Source organism: Aethalodelphis obliquidens, unplaced genomic scaffold (genome assembly GCF_003676395.1).
Source record: "Aethalodelphis obliquidens isolate GAN/ISIS:26980383/991018 unplaced genomic scaffold, ASM367639v1 scaffold43, whole genome shotgun sequence".
In the NCBI taxonomy this organism is placed as follows: Eukaryota; Metazoa; Chordata; class Mammalia; order Artiodactyla; family Delphinidae; genus Aethalodelphis; species Aethalodelphis obliquidens.
The window spans coordinates 12,539,267-12,556,926 of record NW_020837987.1 but is presented as its reverse complement, the minus strand read 5'-3'; the positions used below and the strand labels follow the sequence as shown (position 1 = coordinate 12,556,926).

Below are 17,660 nucleotides of genomic sequence, written 5' to 3'. Positions count from 1 at the left end.
GAGATACCTAAGAAGGAAGAAAAGGAGAGAGGAGCTCCTTGACCCCAGAGAGGAGCCACAGAGCGGGAGCAGGCGTTTAATTCACCGGGGCTCAGAGCCCTGGTCCCCACCCATCCCCCAGGTCCGGCCACGTGGGGGGCTGTTCCAGTCCTCAGTCCCCCTTCCGCTGCACCCTGGTGCCCAGGGGCCCCGGGTAGGGCAGGCCCAGCGCGGGGTAGAAGGCCTCGGGGAGGGTGGGGCCCGGGCCCAGCCTCTGCAGGTGCGGGTACACGAGGCCCAGTTCGGCAGGGCCGTAGCGGATGGTGCCAGGTGCGCACAGGCCCCGCACCACGGGGGGCAGGAAGCCAGTGTGCAGGAGGGAAGGTGGGGGGTCCCCAGGAGGCGCCAGGCCCCACGGCCCCACCAGGTCCTGCTTCAGGGCACCCGCCCGGATGACGGACGTGAACTCGGGCCTCGTTGGGGCCAGGTGGCCGGACGGCTTCTCATCCCCACTGTCCTCTGGGTCTTCAGTCTCCCCCGGGCCGGGCTCCACTTTGATGGGTTTGCCCCGGGGCTGGGGGGCCTTGTCCTCCTGCGGGGGGACGGCCTCCTTTCCTTCCACTGGTGGCTCTGGCTCTGCAAGAGGAAGATTCGGAAGGGCTCCGTGTGTGCGCGTCCCCAGCCCTCAGCCTTCCCATCTGTGGAATAGAGCGGCGCCCCGTGGTCAAGACCCGTGGATCTCTGCTGGAGGGGTTTGGTCCCCTTAGGGGACACTTGGCAAAGTCTGGAGGCATTTTTGGTTGTCACAACTGGGAAGGAGGACACTCCTGGATTCTAGTGGGTAGAAGTCAGGGATGCTGCTAAAATGCCCTACAATGCATGGGACGGCCACCACCACAAAGCGTGACCATGCCCAGATGCCAGAGGCTCATGTCCGGACCCAGGCTGTCCTCTGGAAGGAAGTTCCATATCTGCGCTGGCCACCTATGGCCACCAAGCTCTTCAAACATGGCGAGTACAACTAAGGGAATGGAATTTTAATTTTAATCTTACTGTAAATAGCCACATGTGAAGCTACTGGCTTCCGCACCAGACAGCACAGGTCCCAGAGGCCACTCGGAGCCTCCCAGGGGCTGGGGTGGCAGGTGGGCTCACCTGTGGGTGCTGGCTCCGGGCTGGACGTGTCCTCATGGGCCACGCTGGCCGGAAGCTGGAAGGCGTCCAGAGGTATCTGGCCCCCCTCGGCTTGACTGGGACAAGACAGGTGGGATTGGGAGCTCAAATCCCGGGCCACCCAGCCTCTGGTGAGGGGAGACTCCCTCCTGCCTGCCAGTCTTGTGAGTGTAGACGTCCCCTCCCGCTCTGAGTGTAGACACTGCCTCCCGCCCCCACCCGAGGCACTTAGGACTCATCATTGGACCCCAAACTCCAAGTTGGCTTCTAGCCCAGCTTGGCCCCGTCTCCCAAGGCCAAACCTTTGCAGCCCGTGGCCGCCTGGGTGTCACCACCTAGGTGTCCCCCGGGTACCTCATGCTCATCTGACCTCAGCATCTTTCCTCCAAACCTGCTGCTCCTCTCAGAGGCTCAGACCCAGGCCCCGCAAAGCCAGAGATGCCAGATGGCCGCCTCCCCTCCTCCACCTGTGCTGCCTGGCATTTCCCAGGACCTGCCCCTGGCCTCCCATCCCTTTCTTGTCCCACAGACCTCCCTCTACATGGCAGCCAGAGTGGTCTTTCCAAGAAGCAGATTTGACTGTGACTCTCTCCAGCCCTAAACCCTTCCATGGCTCCCCAGTGCCCCCCACCACCATCCTAAGCTTCGTCTCTCGAGACTCTACACTCCAGCCCAGAGCACCCCCTGTAGTCCCTCAGATGGGTCCGGCTGTGACCCTGAGCCTTTGCCTGTGCTTGTGCCCTCGGCCTGGAACGTCCTTCCCACCTCCAGCTTCTTTCCGTCATCTGCCCTGCTCTGTGGCGGCCCTCCCCTGGTGAGAGCCTGCCATGGCTCCCCAGTGCCCCAGAAGCACCCTGGGCCTGAGGCCACTTCATATCTGCCTCCTTCTCCCTGGAAGCGCTTGTCACTCCGCCACCCACCCCTGGCCTCCTGCAAGCTCATTCCTCCTCCAGGCCTTTACTCTCACTGGACCCTGTTCTCCTTCATGTTTTCACCACCACTGCCCACATCTGTCCTTTTCTAGAAGCCCTCCCTGAAGAGCCCCCACCCGAAGGTGGGCAGAGCTGGCAGAATCTTCCGGAGGGAGTTCTGAGCTCCCCGTGGGAGAGGAGAGGGGCGCAAACCTCACCTGAGCACGTAGCTGACCCAGAGCACGTGGCGCTCTCCAGGGCTCTTCCCGCTCATGGCCACGGTGGCCACGGACTGTAGCCACACGAAGCCCCCGGCGCGCTGCAGCCAACGGTAGTAACCGGTCATCACCTGGCCCTTGTCCAGCACTGGGCCCAGCCCAGGGACCGGCGACACCGGAAGGGATGGGGTAGGGGTGGGATGAGGTGAGAGGGGCAGAGAGAGATAGGCAGTGGGAGAGAGGTGGACAGGGAGACGGGCAGAGAGAGAGCAACAGGGAAACAGGAAGGGTGAGACGGTGTGGAGAAGAGAAAGGCAAAGAACAGAGAGGGAGGCAGAGAGAGCCCGAGTCAGAAAGACGGAGCGGTAACCCGGCATCAAGGCCCCTGGATTTTGAAGGGTGGGTCAGAGCTACCCCACGGCTCCCCTTACTCCCCACGCCCCCATCCTCAGCCATTGCTCAGAGTCTCCTTGCTGCTCTTCCTGTGCTGAGTGGAGCCCCCAGAGGTGGCAGGAGGAGGGACTGTGATCAGCCCGGGAGAAGGACTTCCAGGGAGTGGGGCAGTGGGGGTGCTCAGGTCTGGGGTGAGGGGTCCTCACGGTCCAGGTGGCTTTGGCGGATCCTGGTTGCATCCTGTCCGTGGACAAACTGGTAGCAGCTGCGGCCCACTAGCTCCGAGGGCCCCAGGTCCATGTGGTCGCTGACTCTGAGGGCAGGGGGCAACAGAGAGGAGGGGAGAAGGGGTCCCAGACCATGGGGTGGGGAGAAAGATTCCAGGGTTGGCTCTGGAATCCCTCAGGGTCCAAACCCTGGCTCTGGAGTGCTCTGGGTCTCAGTTTTCCCCTCTGTAAAATGGGTGGGAGAATATTTAAAATAGTAGTTTCCCTCCTCGGGCAGCTATGGGCATTCAAGCAGACGGCACTCCTGGGTGTGGGGTGGCCCGGCCACTCCGGAGGCGCTCGGTGCTTGGAGACTCTTTCGCTATTCAATTTCCACCCACTGCGTGGTGCGGGAGAGTGGATGAGAGAGATGAGAGGCCGGAGAGGCAGAGAGAAATAGGATCAGGGAAGGGCGGAGCTCTGCTGAAGGGAGGGCCTGGGTCTCTCGGAATCGAGCACAGCCCCGCCTCCATCCCAGAGGCCCCGCCCCAGGCCCCGCCCTAGCCCCCGCCTTCACTCCCTCTTCCAGTTCGCCCTCCGCGGCTTTCCCTCCTCCCGCGGCTCCCCAGGGCCCCGCCCCCACCCCCGCCCCCGAGCTCCTCTGACTTCCTGCCTACCCCCCTCTCCCGTGCGCCCCCATCCTCCCACCTCAGCCCCCAACCCCGGTACCTGCTCTCACAAGCAAGGATGGTGAGACCCAGGCTGAGTCGGAAGACGATCATGTGTCCGTGCAGTGGCAGCTCAGCCAGTGGGGCCGGGGGCAACGTGTGGCCAAGGGCCACAAGGCCCAGGGCGCGGGCCCGAAGGCGACCGGTCACATGGATGACCTGCAGGTGGCAGGCGCGATCGGAGGAGGGCAAGGCGGGGCCAGTGGGGCGGGAGGACCAGGGGGGCCCGTGGACAGAGCTGGCGTGAATACAGGCGCTCTCCTTGGGCCAGGGAGGGGACCCGGGAGTCAGAGGCTGGGGCGGAGAGCTCACACCCACCTTGTACCCTGAGGCCTTGACGTGCAGCCCCCTCTTGGTGAGGGTGGATTTCATGCGGATGAAGAAGGAGCGCTCCTGGACCCGGGAGGAGGGGGGCACCTCGATGGGGCTGGCCTCTGGGACGAAGAGTGAAGGAAGGTTATGGGGTCCTGAAGAGGACACACACGGGCCACCCCTGCCTTCTACAGAGCTATCCAGACACAGGGTCATGGCCACAGTCACACAGACGCACCTATTGGTTCTACAAGCCCACTGACATCCTACATCAACCTCCCCTCCCAGCAGCACCCAGCCTGGTCTTTCTAAAGCTCAGATCTGACCCCATCCCTCCTCTGCTCTGAACCTGCCATGGCTCCCTAGTACCCTTGGGGGAAAGCCCAGCTCCTTCTCACCATGGCCTAAAACTTTGGCAAGAACTGCCTCCTGCTGACATCATCTCTAGCCACAACCTCCAGGTCTCAGATCAGACATCTCCTCCAGGAAGTCCTCCCTGACCCCCAGGCTGGGTCAGCTGCCCCTCTGGGGTCTCCTACCCCAGCCCTGCCCACTCTGGGTCATCACTGTCTGGGGACAGGGTCAGTCTCCCCCACTGGACTGTGAGCCCCGGGAGGGTGGGGCTGGGGCTCTTGTCACCACTGTGTCCCCAGCCCTGCCCAACCGAGGGCTGAACACAGAGTGGGGGCTTGGGCTATAGCAACAAATAAGCCACACAAATACAGATTATTCTATAAACCCTGTGAAATTGTCTTATAAATATGCTCACACCCAGATGACCCTGTGCCTCAAACTGAGGTGTAAATATAATCACACCCCCTAACAGTCCCACACGTGTCACAAACATCTCCCCAAGCTTGCAAGCACTGCTGATAGCTCAGATGGTTTGGGTATTAAGCAAACTCCATATAAGAAAAGCCTATTTATGAGAAAGATAACCTCAGTCCCCCAATATCTCAGAGCTAAAAGGGTAATCTCCAACACCCTCCCCAAAATGGAGTGGAATTTTCCACTGGAGAGCAGAAGCACAGGCGCTGGAGTCAGACAAGCCTGGGCTGGAGTCCAGCTCAATCACTTACAGCTGACCTGGGACACAACCTCTCTATGCTGTGCCCCAGGTTCCTCCTCTATAAAATGGAGATAGTCATAGCTCCTGCTTTGTGGGCTTGTGGTTAGGATTTAATAAAATTATGTACTTAAAGGCAGGGCACGTGTAAATGCCCAATAAGCACACGTTGTTATTATTATTTACCAAAGCCTGGTTCCATCTGTCACCCACAGGCACCCACCTCCACTCTGCAGCCAGAGGGGTCTTTCTAAAGTTCAAATCTTGGGGATCCAGGCAATCTTAGGGAGCCACGTCTCGCTACCTCAATTTAGACTCTGATTCATTTTACAAAAACTTGCTTGCAAAACTCTAACAAGAGTCTTTTTGTATGAAGGAGACATAGTTGGATACATTGTACTCAGCATCCCCTAAGCTACCCTCAGGCCTCTTTCTTTGGGGATGCTGAGAATTACCGATCTCAGGGGTATCCGCAAGCGAGGAGGACGAGGACGAGGAGGAGGAAGAGGAGGGGACGGAGGGCGGGGTGGGGGGCCCGGGGGTCGGGGCCCGCAACCCCAGTTGCTCCAGCACCTCGGAGTGGTCCCCCGGATGAATGTAGTCGAAGAGGCTGCTGCCCGTCAGCTCCACCTGCCGGCGAAGGAGGGGAATGCAGGGGGCGGGTGAGGTGTGCGCGCAGTCACTCGCCCTCCTGTTCTGCCACAGGCTCACTCGCCAGCAAGCAGGTGTGTTTTTATTAGAAAATAAATATAAATATATTTAAACCATTTTAAAGGAGGATAAAAACTTAGGCGCTTCCCGTGCCCTCCCACTTCAAACCCAGAGATTATTAAGGATTTTCTGCCCCTGCCTACAGTATAAAGAAGCTGTGTATGTGGTTGGGATGGGGGTGTCGTAAGCCTTCATATACGCAGCTCTGCTTACTCACTCACCCCCATACAGCAAACAACTGCGCCCTGAAATGACTCACAGGATGGAAATCAGGACACAAGCAGTGGAATGGCTTTCAAACTCTTTAAAGAGTTAGAACCTTTTAATTAGACAGACTTTACATTCAATTCATCCCTCAAATCTCTCACAGTAGTGCCCTTACCTCCACACCTTCCCAGTCCCCGCACCCATCTTCTTCCTGCTGTGTTTCTGTCCCAGCGTCCTCACTGGTCTTCTGGCCTTCAGTCCCCACGTACATATCCCTCCCTAAGTTACTCCCCTGACCATGGCCCTCCTCTTCTCAGAAACCTCCCATGGGACTTCCCTCGTGGCGCAGTGGTTAAGAATCCGCCTGCCAATGCAGGGGATATGGGTTTGAGCCCTGGTCCTGGAAGATCCCACATGCCGTGGAGCAACTAAACCCGTGCGCCACAACTACTGAGCCTGTGCTCTAGAGCCCGCGAGCCACAACTACTGAGCCCACAACTACAGAAGCCCATGCACCTACAGCCCATGCTCCACGACAAGTGAAGCCACCGCAATGAGAAGCCTGCGCACCGCAGCGAAGAGTATCCTGCTCATCACGACTAGAGAAAGCCCGCGCGCAGCTACGGAAAGCCAACGCAGCCAAAAATAAAAATAAAGTAAAATTTTTAAAAAAGAAAAGAAACCTCCCATGGCTCCCACTGCCCCTGGGCTTGGGGTCACATGCTTCCCTCTATCCCTCATTAAACACCCCCACACACACACACACACACACACCAGGTTTGAGCCTTTCCCCCCACTCTTCCTCCCTCCCTTCCTCTTGTCCATATTCTCCCTTCAGGGTCTTCCTCCTCCAGGAACCTCCAACAACTCACGGAAGAGCTGCTCACGAAGGCCAAATACCAATGCACTGAATTTTCTAAATTTACCATTTGTCAGAATCTTTGTAACAATGATAAAAGTTGACAGCAATTTGTACTGATCGCATTGGCAAGGCCTAAGATGCTGCACAGAGACAAGACTCCAGGGCTGGGGGCTTTTGGCTTCTCTTTGCCCTCCTTTTACCTTTCAGCCACCAGCTGCAGGAGCTGGAACAGAAACAGTGGGTTGAAATAAAGGCAAAATGAAAACTAGTCAACTAAAATGCCACAGAAAATCTTCCAAGCTGGAAACCCCAAGCCCTTCCGGTACGAATTGCTGTAATCCTTTAAAAGTGTTAAGAATATACAAGTTTTGGTAAATACGGTACAGTTGGCAACCCCTCATAGGCAAATTTAGATTTCTGCTATTTTGCTCTCTCCAAATCGACCTCTTACTTTAATAACCCTCCTCTGCCTGGGAGGAGGAGCCATGTTAGGTGCCATGTGGGGTTCCAAGGAACACACTTTGGGAACCAAAGATCCAGTCCTTTTTTTTTTTTTTTCATGCTGGGATGGTGAGGTCAGGAGAGAGGAGGGCCGGCAAGGGAGATGGCAGCTGAGCCAGTCCAGGCAGGCTGCTGCGGGCCCCTTACCTGTGAGAGACCCAGATAAATGGAGACTGTCTCTGAGATGTAGAGGAACTTCCCTTCCTGGTTCAAGGCAAACACGAAGCCGTCCAGGGACTAGAGTGGGGAGAGACGGGGTCGGGGAGAGGAGGGCCTGGCATCTGTAAGAGGTTCTGAAATCTGGATCTCCGCCTGGGATGGATTATTCTGGGGTAAGGCGCTTCAGTGGCCCTGGGGGGAGCAGGAGGGGGAGCCTGAGCATTCTGCCTCCCAGTTCTGGGGCTCCCCTACGGGACTGATGCTGGAGAAAAGGGTGCGGTTCTCCCGAGACGGCCACCAGGTGGCAGCAAGGAGCAGCAGGCAGGGAAGGGGCCTCACCTGCAGGATGTGTCCTCCCAGGTGCTGCTCGAAGACTTCGGAGACCAGCGCCACGGGGCCCCTGCGGCCTGGGGCTGGGGGAAGAGGGAGGGGTGAGGCCAGGGCCTGTTGGCCCTATGAAGAATCGAATAGGGGGTGTGAAATAAAGAAGCATGGGGGGCTTTCCTGGTGGCACAGTGGTTAAGAATCCGCCTGCCAATGCAGGGGACATGGGTTCGAGCTGCGGAGCAACTAAGCCCATGTGCCACAACTACTGAGCCTGAGCTCTAGAGCCCGCGAGCCACAACTATTGAGCCCACGTGCCACAACTACTGAAGCCTGCGCGCCTAGAGCCTGTGCTCCGCAACAAGAGAAGACACCACAATGAGAAGCCCCGTGCACCGCAACGAAGACTAGCCCCCCGCTCGCCGCAACTGAAGAAAGCCCACGTGCAGCAACAAAGACCCAACGCAGCCAAAATATTTTATTTATTTATTTAAAATAAATAAATAAATAAATGAAAGAAGAAGCATGGGGAAAGGCCTGTTGAAGGAGGAGGGGGTGTTTGAGCTCAGACCTGAAGGGTGAGAAGGAGGCAGATAGGAGACAGAAAAGGAGAGAGACAGAGAGAAAGAGACAGTGAGTGACAAAGACAGACAAATAGATGGACAGAGAGATATAAGGAAATAGAGAAAGAAATAAGGACGTTACAACTCAACAACAAAAGGATGAACAACGCAATTCAAAAATGCGCAAAGGATTTGAACAGATATTCTTCCAAAGAAGATGCACAAGTGGCCGATAAGCACATGAAAAGATGTTCAACATCATTAGTCATTAGCAAAATGCAAATCAAAACCACAGTGAGAGATCACTTCACACCCGCTAGGATGGTTCGAATTTTTTTTTAAATAGAAAATAAGTGTTGGCGAGGATGTGGAGAAATTGGAACCCCCGTGCATTGCTGGTGAGAATGTGCCACTCTGGAAAATAGTTTGGCAATTCCTCAATAAGTCAAACATAGAATTACCATATAACCCAGCAATTCCACTCCTAGGTATACACCCCAAAGAATTGAAAACAGGTGCTCTAACAAATACTTGTACATGAATGTTCATAGCAGCATTACTCCTAATAGCCAAAAGGTGGAAACAACCCAAATGTCCATTAACTGATGAATGGATAAATAAAATGTGCTATATTCATAGAATGGAAGATTATTCATCCATAAAAAGAAATGGAGTACCGATCCATGCTACGACGTGAATGAACTTTGAAAACATTATGCTAAGTGAAAGAAGCTGAACACAGAGGCTACACAGTGTAGGATTCAATTTATATGAAACGTTCAGAAGAGGCAAACCCAGAGATGGAAGGCAGATCAGTGGTTGCCAGGGGCTGGGGGAAGGGGTAGGAGGAATGGGGAGGGACTGCTAATGGGACAGGGTTTTTGGAGGGTGATGAAAATGTTTTGGAACTAGATAGAAGTGCTGGTTGCACAACATTGTGAACGTGCTAAGTGCCACCGAATTGCACACTGTAAAACAGTGAATTTCATGTTATATAAATTTTACCCCAATAAAATTTTTTTTAAAAGAGAGAGGGGTAGAGACATATATAGACACAGAGAAACTGAGACAGAGATAGGTAAAGACAGAGAGACAGAAAGAGATGGAGGGACAGAGGGAAACAGATGTACAGAGACAGATACAGAGAAAGTGGCAGGAAGACAGAGACGGAGAAGTAGACAGAAAACAGAGACACAGGGCGACCCATCCCCCGCAGTGAGGAGCAGAGAGCTCCAGACATCCATGCTGGGCGTGGGCAGAGGCCCTGTGTTCCTGGACTCTGTTCCCACCCAGGATGCCCTCCCTGACCCTGCAGAGAACGACCCCCGCAAGGGGTCCCTGCCCAGATTGGGGAGCCAGTGACCTCGAGGGTCCCCAAGCACCTGGTTCCTGCAGGGCCGAGGGTCCAGTTCTGGTGTTAAGCCCCAGGACTGTTCCTCCCTGGCTGTGTGCCCTGGGACCAGTGCCTTCACTTCTCTGTGCCTCAGTTTCCTCCTCTGTCAGGTGGGTTTGCTAACGAGCTGATCTCACAGGGGTGTTGAGCATTCAGTTGGCTTAGGGAACTGAAAGGGCCTACCAGGCGCCCGCATGCAGCAGGTGCTCTGAAACAGAGCTGGGATCAGTATTAATAGCGTGATTACTATTGTTATTTCCAGACCATCAAAACACCAGGCGGAGAAACGCCACCCCCTCCCCCCAATCAGGACGCAGCTCCCAAGCCCCGCCCCCAGCCCCTTAATGTTTGGTCTCGCCTCCTCTCCCAGGAGCACCCCCAGCATCCCCACGGCTGTTCACACCCTTTTTCCACCCCCGCCTGGAACTCCAGGAACAATAACGGGGGGTGTGTGTGATGGGGACCCCTCCCCCGAGATGCAGCGGGAACCAGCCGGGTGACAGGCGGGAACAATGCCGCCTGCTAATTGTCGCAATTTTCCCCTGTCATTTTTGCTAATTCCTTCATTTTCCCTCTCACAGGATCAGCCCAGGTCAGACTGAACGGCTGCAATTAACAGCCTTAATGGGCACGTCGGGAGGGGGGTGTGTATAGGGGGAGGGCTCAGCCACTTGCTGTTCCCTCATCCTTTCCCCGGCCTCTGTCCCCATCCCTGACTGGTGTGTCTTATTACCCCCGGCCTCCCCCTGCCCCAAATCCACCAACTCCCTGACTCCTCTCTCTGTGTTTCCTCCTCTCTCCCACAAATACCTCAACTCCTGTGTCCGCCAGATTCAGCTGTGGGCCCTTCCCTACTCTCAGACCTGCCCCCTCCTCACATCCGGACCCCAACCATCATTCGCTCATTCAACAAACATTTGCTGAGTTTCTTATCAGAGCCTGCCTCTGCTGGAACAAAACTGTCCCAGCTGTCATCTTCCCCCACACACAGAGGGGGCGCTGAGGGGCCAAGGGGAGAAGCCAAGACTTCTCCCAGGGGTCCCCCTCCACCTCCCATTCTCAACTGCCCTGAGGGATTTGCTGCCCTGGGCTAGGGCAACTAATGAAGGGCTGGGACTTCATTAGCTTTGGAAGTCTGGGAGAGGGAGCCCCCTGCCATAATCAGAGTGCCTTGCTCCCTGGGAGCAGGCCTGAGGACTGGAGTGGGTGCATTTCTGGCTGTACTTTCCTCAGCTGCATCTGTGAAATGGGTCTAGGGCTGGAGCTGAATGGGTTCATGCATGCAAATGGCACACAGCCAGGTACACAACAGGTGAGTCCTGCACTATTCTTATCAGAATAAGCTCTACTTCAGGCACCTCTACCTTTTGGGGAGGCTTCCTTACCATCCACCTTGACCCTCGCTTTCTCCCACACCTTCACCCATATTCTGCAAGTCCTGAGGCTGGACCCTCACTGCATCACCTGAATCCGACCACCTCTCACCCCACTGCCCCCACCCTGGTCTAGCTGAGCCACCTCCCGCCTGGACGACTGCACTTGCCTCCTCACTGGGCTCCCAGCTTCTGCCCTCACATCCATCACCTCTGTAACTCCCATCTCACTCGGGGTAACAGCCAAAGTCCTCACCACGGCCTGAGAGGCCCTGCAGGACCTGGCCCCTGACCCGCTGACCACTTCCTGCCTCACTTACTCCTCTCTGGAGCCCCTGACCTCACAACTGTGACCTGCATGTAGCAAGCTGATTGCTGCCTGCCTCAGGGCCTTTGCACTTGCTGTTCCCTCTGCCTGGAAAACTCTCCTCCCAGCTTTTCTCCTAGCTTTTGCTCCCTCACCTCCTTCCAGTCTCAGCTCAAAGGTCACTTAGAGAGGCCGTGCCTGACCTGTGAGTCGTGATGTCCCCCCTCCTCCCCTCACGCAGTTCTATAGTCACCCAAGAAATATTTAGTGACCCCTTACTGTGCCCCAGGCACTATTCTAGGCTCAGCATACAAAGTGCTGTAGGGGAGAAACACAATAAACAACAGAAATAAAAAAATATATAGTATTAGATGATGATTAGTACTATGGAAAGAAATAAGGCAGGAAAGGAAGATAGGACATGCTGGGAGCAGGGGTTTGTCTTTTTTTTTAAGCACCTACTATATGCCACATGCTATTCTCTCTCTCTCTTTTTTTAAAGTCCTTATTGAATTTGCCACAATATTGCTTCTGTTTTATGTTTTGTTTTTTGGCCCTGGGCATGTGGGATCTTAGCTCCCTGACCAGGGATCAAACCTGCACCCCCTACACTGGAGGGAGAAGTCTTAACCACTGGACCACCAGGGAAGTCCCAGGGTTGTCATTTTTAATAGAGTGGTCAGGGAAGGCTTGACTGAAAAGCTCACATTCTAAGGGAAGGGAGTTCCTGGTGGAAGCCCAGCAAGTGCAAAGGCCCTGAGGTGGGAACAGCCTTCTCTGAACAGCAAGGTGGCCCATGTGGGGGAGGGGGTTGAAGAGGCCAGAGGGGTGGAAAGGTGATATCAGGGAGGTGGGGGGCAAGGGACCTACCATGTCAGGTGTGTAGGCCCACCTTTGAGGGCAGGGACTTTGTCCTGTTCCCTGCTGTGTCCCCAGCACCTAGAACAGTGCCTGGCACAGGGAAGGTATTCATTGGGCATTTGTTGAATGAATGACAAACACTGATAGGAGATCAAGGCTGTCTCCTCCCCAGACTTAGAGCCCCCTGGCTAGACTTCAACATCTGTCATCCCATTTCACTGATGGTAGAGTAAGGTCCAGAGAGAGGCGGAGACCTGCAACATAGGACCCATCCCTGGAGACCCACAAGCATGCCAAGGGTGGTGGTTGAGAAGGTGGGCTCTGGAGCCAGGCCACTTGAGTTTGAATCTCAGCTGGGCCCCTTCTCAGTTGTGTGACCTTGGGCAAAGAGCTTCACGTCTCTGGGTCTCAGTTTTCCCCATCTGTAAAATGGGAACATAGCATTGCCTCCCTCCGAAGATTTTTGAGAGGATTAGCAAGTGAATCTGGATGCAGCACTCAACACCGTGTCTGACTGGTATGTTACTGCTATTATTTTTGAGGAGAACGCGGGAGCCCCCTCCTTTACAGAGAGCTTGAGGCAGAATGCTTTGCTCTCTGACGGCAGCTAATTCACTGTCCTCAGTTTTCCCATCTGAACTATTGAAGCAGGTGCTTGGCCTCTCGTTGGGGTCCCGGGAGAGCAGGAAATGCTCCCAATTTCTTAATTTTGTGGGTACAGCGGGAGTCCACGCAGTTCCTCCCCCGCACACTGTCCTGCCCCTCCCCCTTCCCACGTACAGGCAGGGAGGTTGCTGAGGTCAGTGGTCTTGAATTAGCCATCCCGGCGAGCACGGAGCGGGGAGGCCGGACGCCGGTGAGGCTCTCGCAGCGTCTTCCCCCTTTCTCTCCCCGGGGCTTGGGGACAATAGACAAGATGTTTATCCCCCGCCGGCGCACATGTTGTTCGCGGTAATGACAGTAATCAGCGGCGCTAATGCCGCATTCTCTCCGCGCCAGTCAATTCGCCTAATTACCGCCTGGGAAGCCGGATTATTTAAATTTAAATGGTGATTTATTGCGAGTTTAATCAATGCTATTTTCTCTCCCCCCTCCCCCCTGAGACCAGGGCAGGAGGGGAATTGGAGCCCCTCCAACCCCACCTTAAGGACAACCCTTCGGGGGGGGGGGGTGGAAGTAGACAAGGGTGACCTGTCCCTGTCACCTGCGACCTCAGATGAAGACGATTCTCTCTCTTCTCGTAATAGGAGTAAAGTAATAAAACATAAAATAGAAGTAATAACATAACACTTCTATATAATGAAGCCTGAATAATAATGAATGTAGATATCTATCTATATATCTGTGTTTTACATATTCTATATTTTAACATATTATTGATTGCATTTCGTTATTGTGTCTTGGCCAGTAGGATGTCAGCCTGTCCAGGGCAGACACTTTTATGCAGCTTGTTTTCTGCTGGATCTCCAGGGCTCAGAACTGTAGCAGGCACACAGTAGATGGTCAATAAACCTGCAGGTAACCATTGATAACAGTGCTTGCTAGACATTGATCGTTTACTCTGTGCCAGGTGTGTTTAGGGTCTTTACACATACACATATTACCTGGTAGATCTTCTCCTCTTCTCAGCCCTGCGGGTGGGGGTGGGGCTTCATCATGATTCCCATTTCACAAGTGAGGCACAGAGAGGTGAGGCGACCTGCCCAGGGTCACAACGGTGGGGAGTGGCTGAGTGGGGACAGGGACCCCCGTCTTTCTGAAGCTCGCCATCTTACCTGCCATATTATCCTGTCTCCCTCCCGCATCCCAAACTGGGAATTCAGACTCTAGAGGTTCCCTCTGGGGTCCCTCAGGTCTGAGTGCGGGAGTTTCTTGCCCATTAGTGGATAGGAGGCCCAGGCTGGGTCCCCCCTGTCCCGCCCATGGCGCTGTGATAATCTCCTTTGTGATAATAATGATTCATTTTCCCTGATAACAATAAGAGCATTAACTGGTTGTATGATCCAGTGTGGCCAGGCCTGTGATTAGGCCAGAATTCATGAAATCGTCCCTACCTGGTGAGCCCGTTTTAGAGATGAGTAAACTGAGGCTTGGACAGTTGAAGCCGCCTGATAGGAACACACAAAAGGTCTGACTCCAAATCCTGTACTCCCTCAGGATGCAGGAGCTGGGAGAGAGCTGGTGCGCACCCTCAGATACCGGGTGCCCTGCACCGGGGGAGCGCGCCTGGACCCCCCCACCCCTGCGCATGCGCACTCACCTAGGCCAACCTGCGGCCCCGCGGACCTCAACCCCCAGGGTGGCGCCCCGAGAGCGGCGAAGCGGCGCAGGCGGAGGTAGGTGACGCTGAGGCGCACGATGGACGCCTTGTCCAGCTGGCTGGAGATGGCTCCGGGCAGCGGGAGTAGCTTGGCCAGCTCGAAGAACTCCAGGTTCTCCTTTCCGCGCCTCGAGCGCGCCGCGTTACGGGACTTCTCCTTGCGCTGCGCCTGCAGGCTGGGCGGGCGGCGCGGAGGGGGCGTCAGCGGGGCCCGGGGACTCAGGGGTCTGGGGTTGGGGGACGAGCCTCGCCTCCTGGGGCCTCGGGAACGGGACGGGATGTTGAAAGTGGATTCAACACTCCCGAGGTGGGGCAGAGCCTGAGTGTGACTTCTACACCCGGCCGTGGAGCAGAACCTGGGGTGTAAATTCTGGGGGAAGGAGGAGGAAGAGGAGAGAGATAAGAATGTTGGGTAGGAATTCCGAGAAAGGGGGCTAGGAACAGAACGCCAGGTGTGTGGGGTGGGTGTTACAGCACAACGGTTGAGCAACTCCGGGTAAGAAATTCTGGCCCGAGGGGGCGGGGCAGAAGGTGAGTGTGAATCCTCCCGGGACACCGCCTTGAGGGCGGGACCACAGCCCGAGGGGCGGAGCTTTGCTCACCAGGGTCCGGGCGGGGTCTTGACCACAAACCCCGGCAGAAAGTCCCAAGGGACGCTGCCGCCGCGACCTCCCCCGCACCTGACCTCGCCTCCACCGCCACTGCTGGGGTAGGGGGCCGCCATCTCCGCGGAGACCCGCTCAGGCGGGCTCAGAGCAGCCTGCGGAACTCGAGAGCCGCGTCTCCTGCAGAGGGAAGGAGCGGGAGGCAGCGCTCAGCGCCCGAGGGGACAGGTGGGGCACCTGCTAGGGAAACCGAGGTCCGCGTGGGGCGCAGGGTCCCAGCAAGGAGCTGCGGCTAGATGCTGCCTCAGTTTCCCCTCCCTGGGGGCCCCGCTACACAGTCCGCAGCTCTCACCGCGCCGGGCTCTGGGAGAAGCTCAGGACGAGGACGTGCCCCGCCGCCGCCTCCCCCGCGCCGCCCGCTAGAGCGCCCGCCTCACGCCCGCGCCGGGCCGGCTCCCGCATACCAATAGGCGCACGCGGCGCGCATACGGATCCGACCGGCCCGCGCGCTGCGTGCCAAGCATGCCCAAGCCGGGAGGGGGGCGGGCGCCTCGCCGGGGCCCGGGCGTGCCCGGCTGCAGCCCCCAGAGCCCTCTGCCCCGGGGAATCCGCCCCCAGAAGCCCATCCCAGGAGTCCGGTTCCTTGCATCTGCCGTGCGCCTATTTCCCGGGCTGGGCTAAGGAGGTAGGGGGGACAGAGGCCAGGGACCCCACCCTATGCTCTGCCCAAGGACCACCCCCAGCCCCTCGGGGGTGATGCCACGTGTCTGGGCAGCCAAATCTCCGCAACCACAACTTCCTCCCCGAAGGCCCGGACATGCGAGCCTCAACCCCAGATGCAGTGGCCAGAGCCTCAGCCCGAGGACGCCCCCAGGATGGACCAGACACTCGGGGCCCAAGTGTCCTAGTATCCAGATCCCCCAGAACAAGGAACATGTTGAATTCGGTCTTCATTCCTCCAGGACTAGGCATTCAGGTTCCACCCCCGCTCCCCATATCCACACCTCCCCCAAGCCTCCCCAACCAAGTGTCCCGATGCCCTAGACCTTGGCGTCCAGATCCCCCAGCCCCCTATTTCTCCAGGACCCAACATCTGTGCGCCCCCTCCCTCAGCCTCGGGATACAGGCGTTCCGATGCCCTAGCTCCAAGCACACTGGAGTTCCGGTCCCCTTTTCCTCCAGGACCCAGGAGTTCCCTGTCCTCTCATGCCAGCCCCCAGGCGTTCCCTACCCGCAGTACCCACAGCCTCGTTACCTGGCCACGGGTCAGGCTCCGGGCACGGCGTGGGGCCGGCCGGGCGGCGCAGCAGAGGAGCGGCCCCATAGACCCCGGGGCGGGCCGGGCTCGGCGAGTCGCGCGGGCTGTGGCGCTAGGCTCTCAGCGCCCACCGAGGCCTCGCAGACTTCGAGATGCGGGGACAGCGCTGGCGGGCGGGGGCGGGGCCTGCTGGAGCCCCGCCCACAGACTCTCCGCCCTTGGGTCCAGCCCAGCTCCAGCCACTCTGGCCTTTTCCGTGGTAGGGGTTTCCAAGCAAGGGAGTCCCGGGCTGCTCTGGTGTCCGAGTCCCCTCACCCCACCAGAACGAGAACGTCGAAGTCAGCTTTCCCACCCCGAGAGAACACCAGAGTCCGGGCACCATCTCTATACCCCACCGGGAGGGACTATCATCCCATCTTCCCCAAGAGAACCCGGCACCCCGGCAGCCCCTCGGGATAAGACGGGCACCTTGCACCTGAGTCTCTTTTAGGCGTGGAGACCCAGACGTCGGTGCCCCCTCCAAGGGCGCAAATCCAGGTGTTAGAGACTCTTTTCCAGGAGAGAATTTAAGGGTGTCAGCAAGACCCCCTGGACAAGAAGGTGACCTTGCACCCAAGCTCTGCCCCCCTCCTTATAAGAGCAGGATTTGACAACTGGACCTCCCAGGGACTGGGACACAGGTATCCGAGGAACTTCCGAGACCAGGATCCTGGGGTCTTATACCCACCACTGCTCCCACGGCAACCCCGACATCAGAGCTTCCCATTAGACCATAAATGGGAACTAAGGAGTTATAGCGCCTCCCACAGAGAACTGGGGACCCAGGTGACTGAGCCAGGCCTTTCCCACTCTGGTAGGAGATACTACACCTCTCTCTCCCAAGCCCCTTCAGCAGCCTGGCATGCGGGTTTCCAGGCGTTTAAGTGCTCCTAGGAGACCACAATGCAACTAATGAAGGTGGGACAGGAGCCTTAGGAGAGGCAGGTGGGTGGAGGCTGGCAGAGAGCAAGGGTTCCTCTGTCTGGTTGGACAGAGGAACCGAGGCACACACCTCTGAACCCTCATGTGCACTGGCTGATGGGAACACTCTTCAAGTGGCTCTGGATAACCACACTGAACAACTTGGGAACTAATCTTTTATGTTCTGCTAATTTTTTTCCCCACAGCAAGGTTCTGAGCTGGGCTCTATTACTAAGCCCATTTTACTAGGAAAACTGAGGCATAGAGAGA

General features: G+C 56.8%; 1 protein-coding gene across 1 annotated transcript; it reads right to left on the bottom strand.

Annotated features, from left to right (window-relative positions):
- Positions 1 to 61: 61 nt before the first annotated feature.
- NPAS1 (neuronal PAS domain protein 1) lies at positions 62 to 16,556 on the bottom strand. Its single transcript, XM_027079953.1, has 12 exons — positions 16,428 to 16,556; positions 15,170 to 15,352; positions 14,508 to 14,743; positions 7,766 to 7,839; positions 7,415 to 7,504; positions 5,442 to 5,616; positions 3,927 to 4,042; positions 3,610 to 3,767; positions 2,881 to 2,987; positions 2,282 to 2,429; positions 1,135 to 1,229; positions 62 to 615 (listed from the first exon to the last, which is right to left on the bottom strand). Exons 2-12 carry the CDS (start codon positions 15,289 to 15,291, stop codon positions 152 to 154), a joined length of 1,785 nt encoding a protein of 594 aa, XP_026935754.1. The 5' UTR covers positions 15,292 to 15,352; positions 16,428 to 16,556; the 3' UTR covers positions 62 to 151.
- Positions 16,557 to 17,660: the final 1,104 nt, after the last annotated feature.

What these genes read in the sequence shown, in the direction of transcription:
- NPAS1 (XM_027079953.1), bottom strand. Translation starts at nt 15,291, where the DNA reads ATGGCGGCCCCCTACCCCAGCAGTGGCGGTGGAGGCGAGGTCAGGTGC. An exon ending in AAGACCCCGCCCGGACCCTG is followed by an intron (nt 14,744 to 15,169) that starts GTGAGCAAAGCT and finishes CCGCCCGCCCAG; the next exon opens with CCTGCAGGCGCAGCGCAAGG. An exon ending in TGGGAGGACACATCCTGCAG is followed by an intron (nt 7,505 to 7,765) that starts GTGAGGCCCCTT and finishes TCCCCACTCTAG; the next exon opens with TCCCTGGACGGCTTCGTGTT.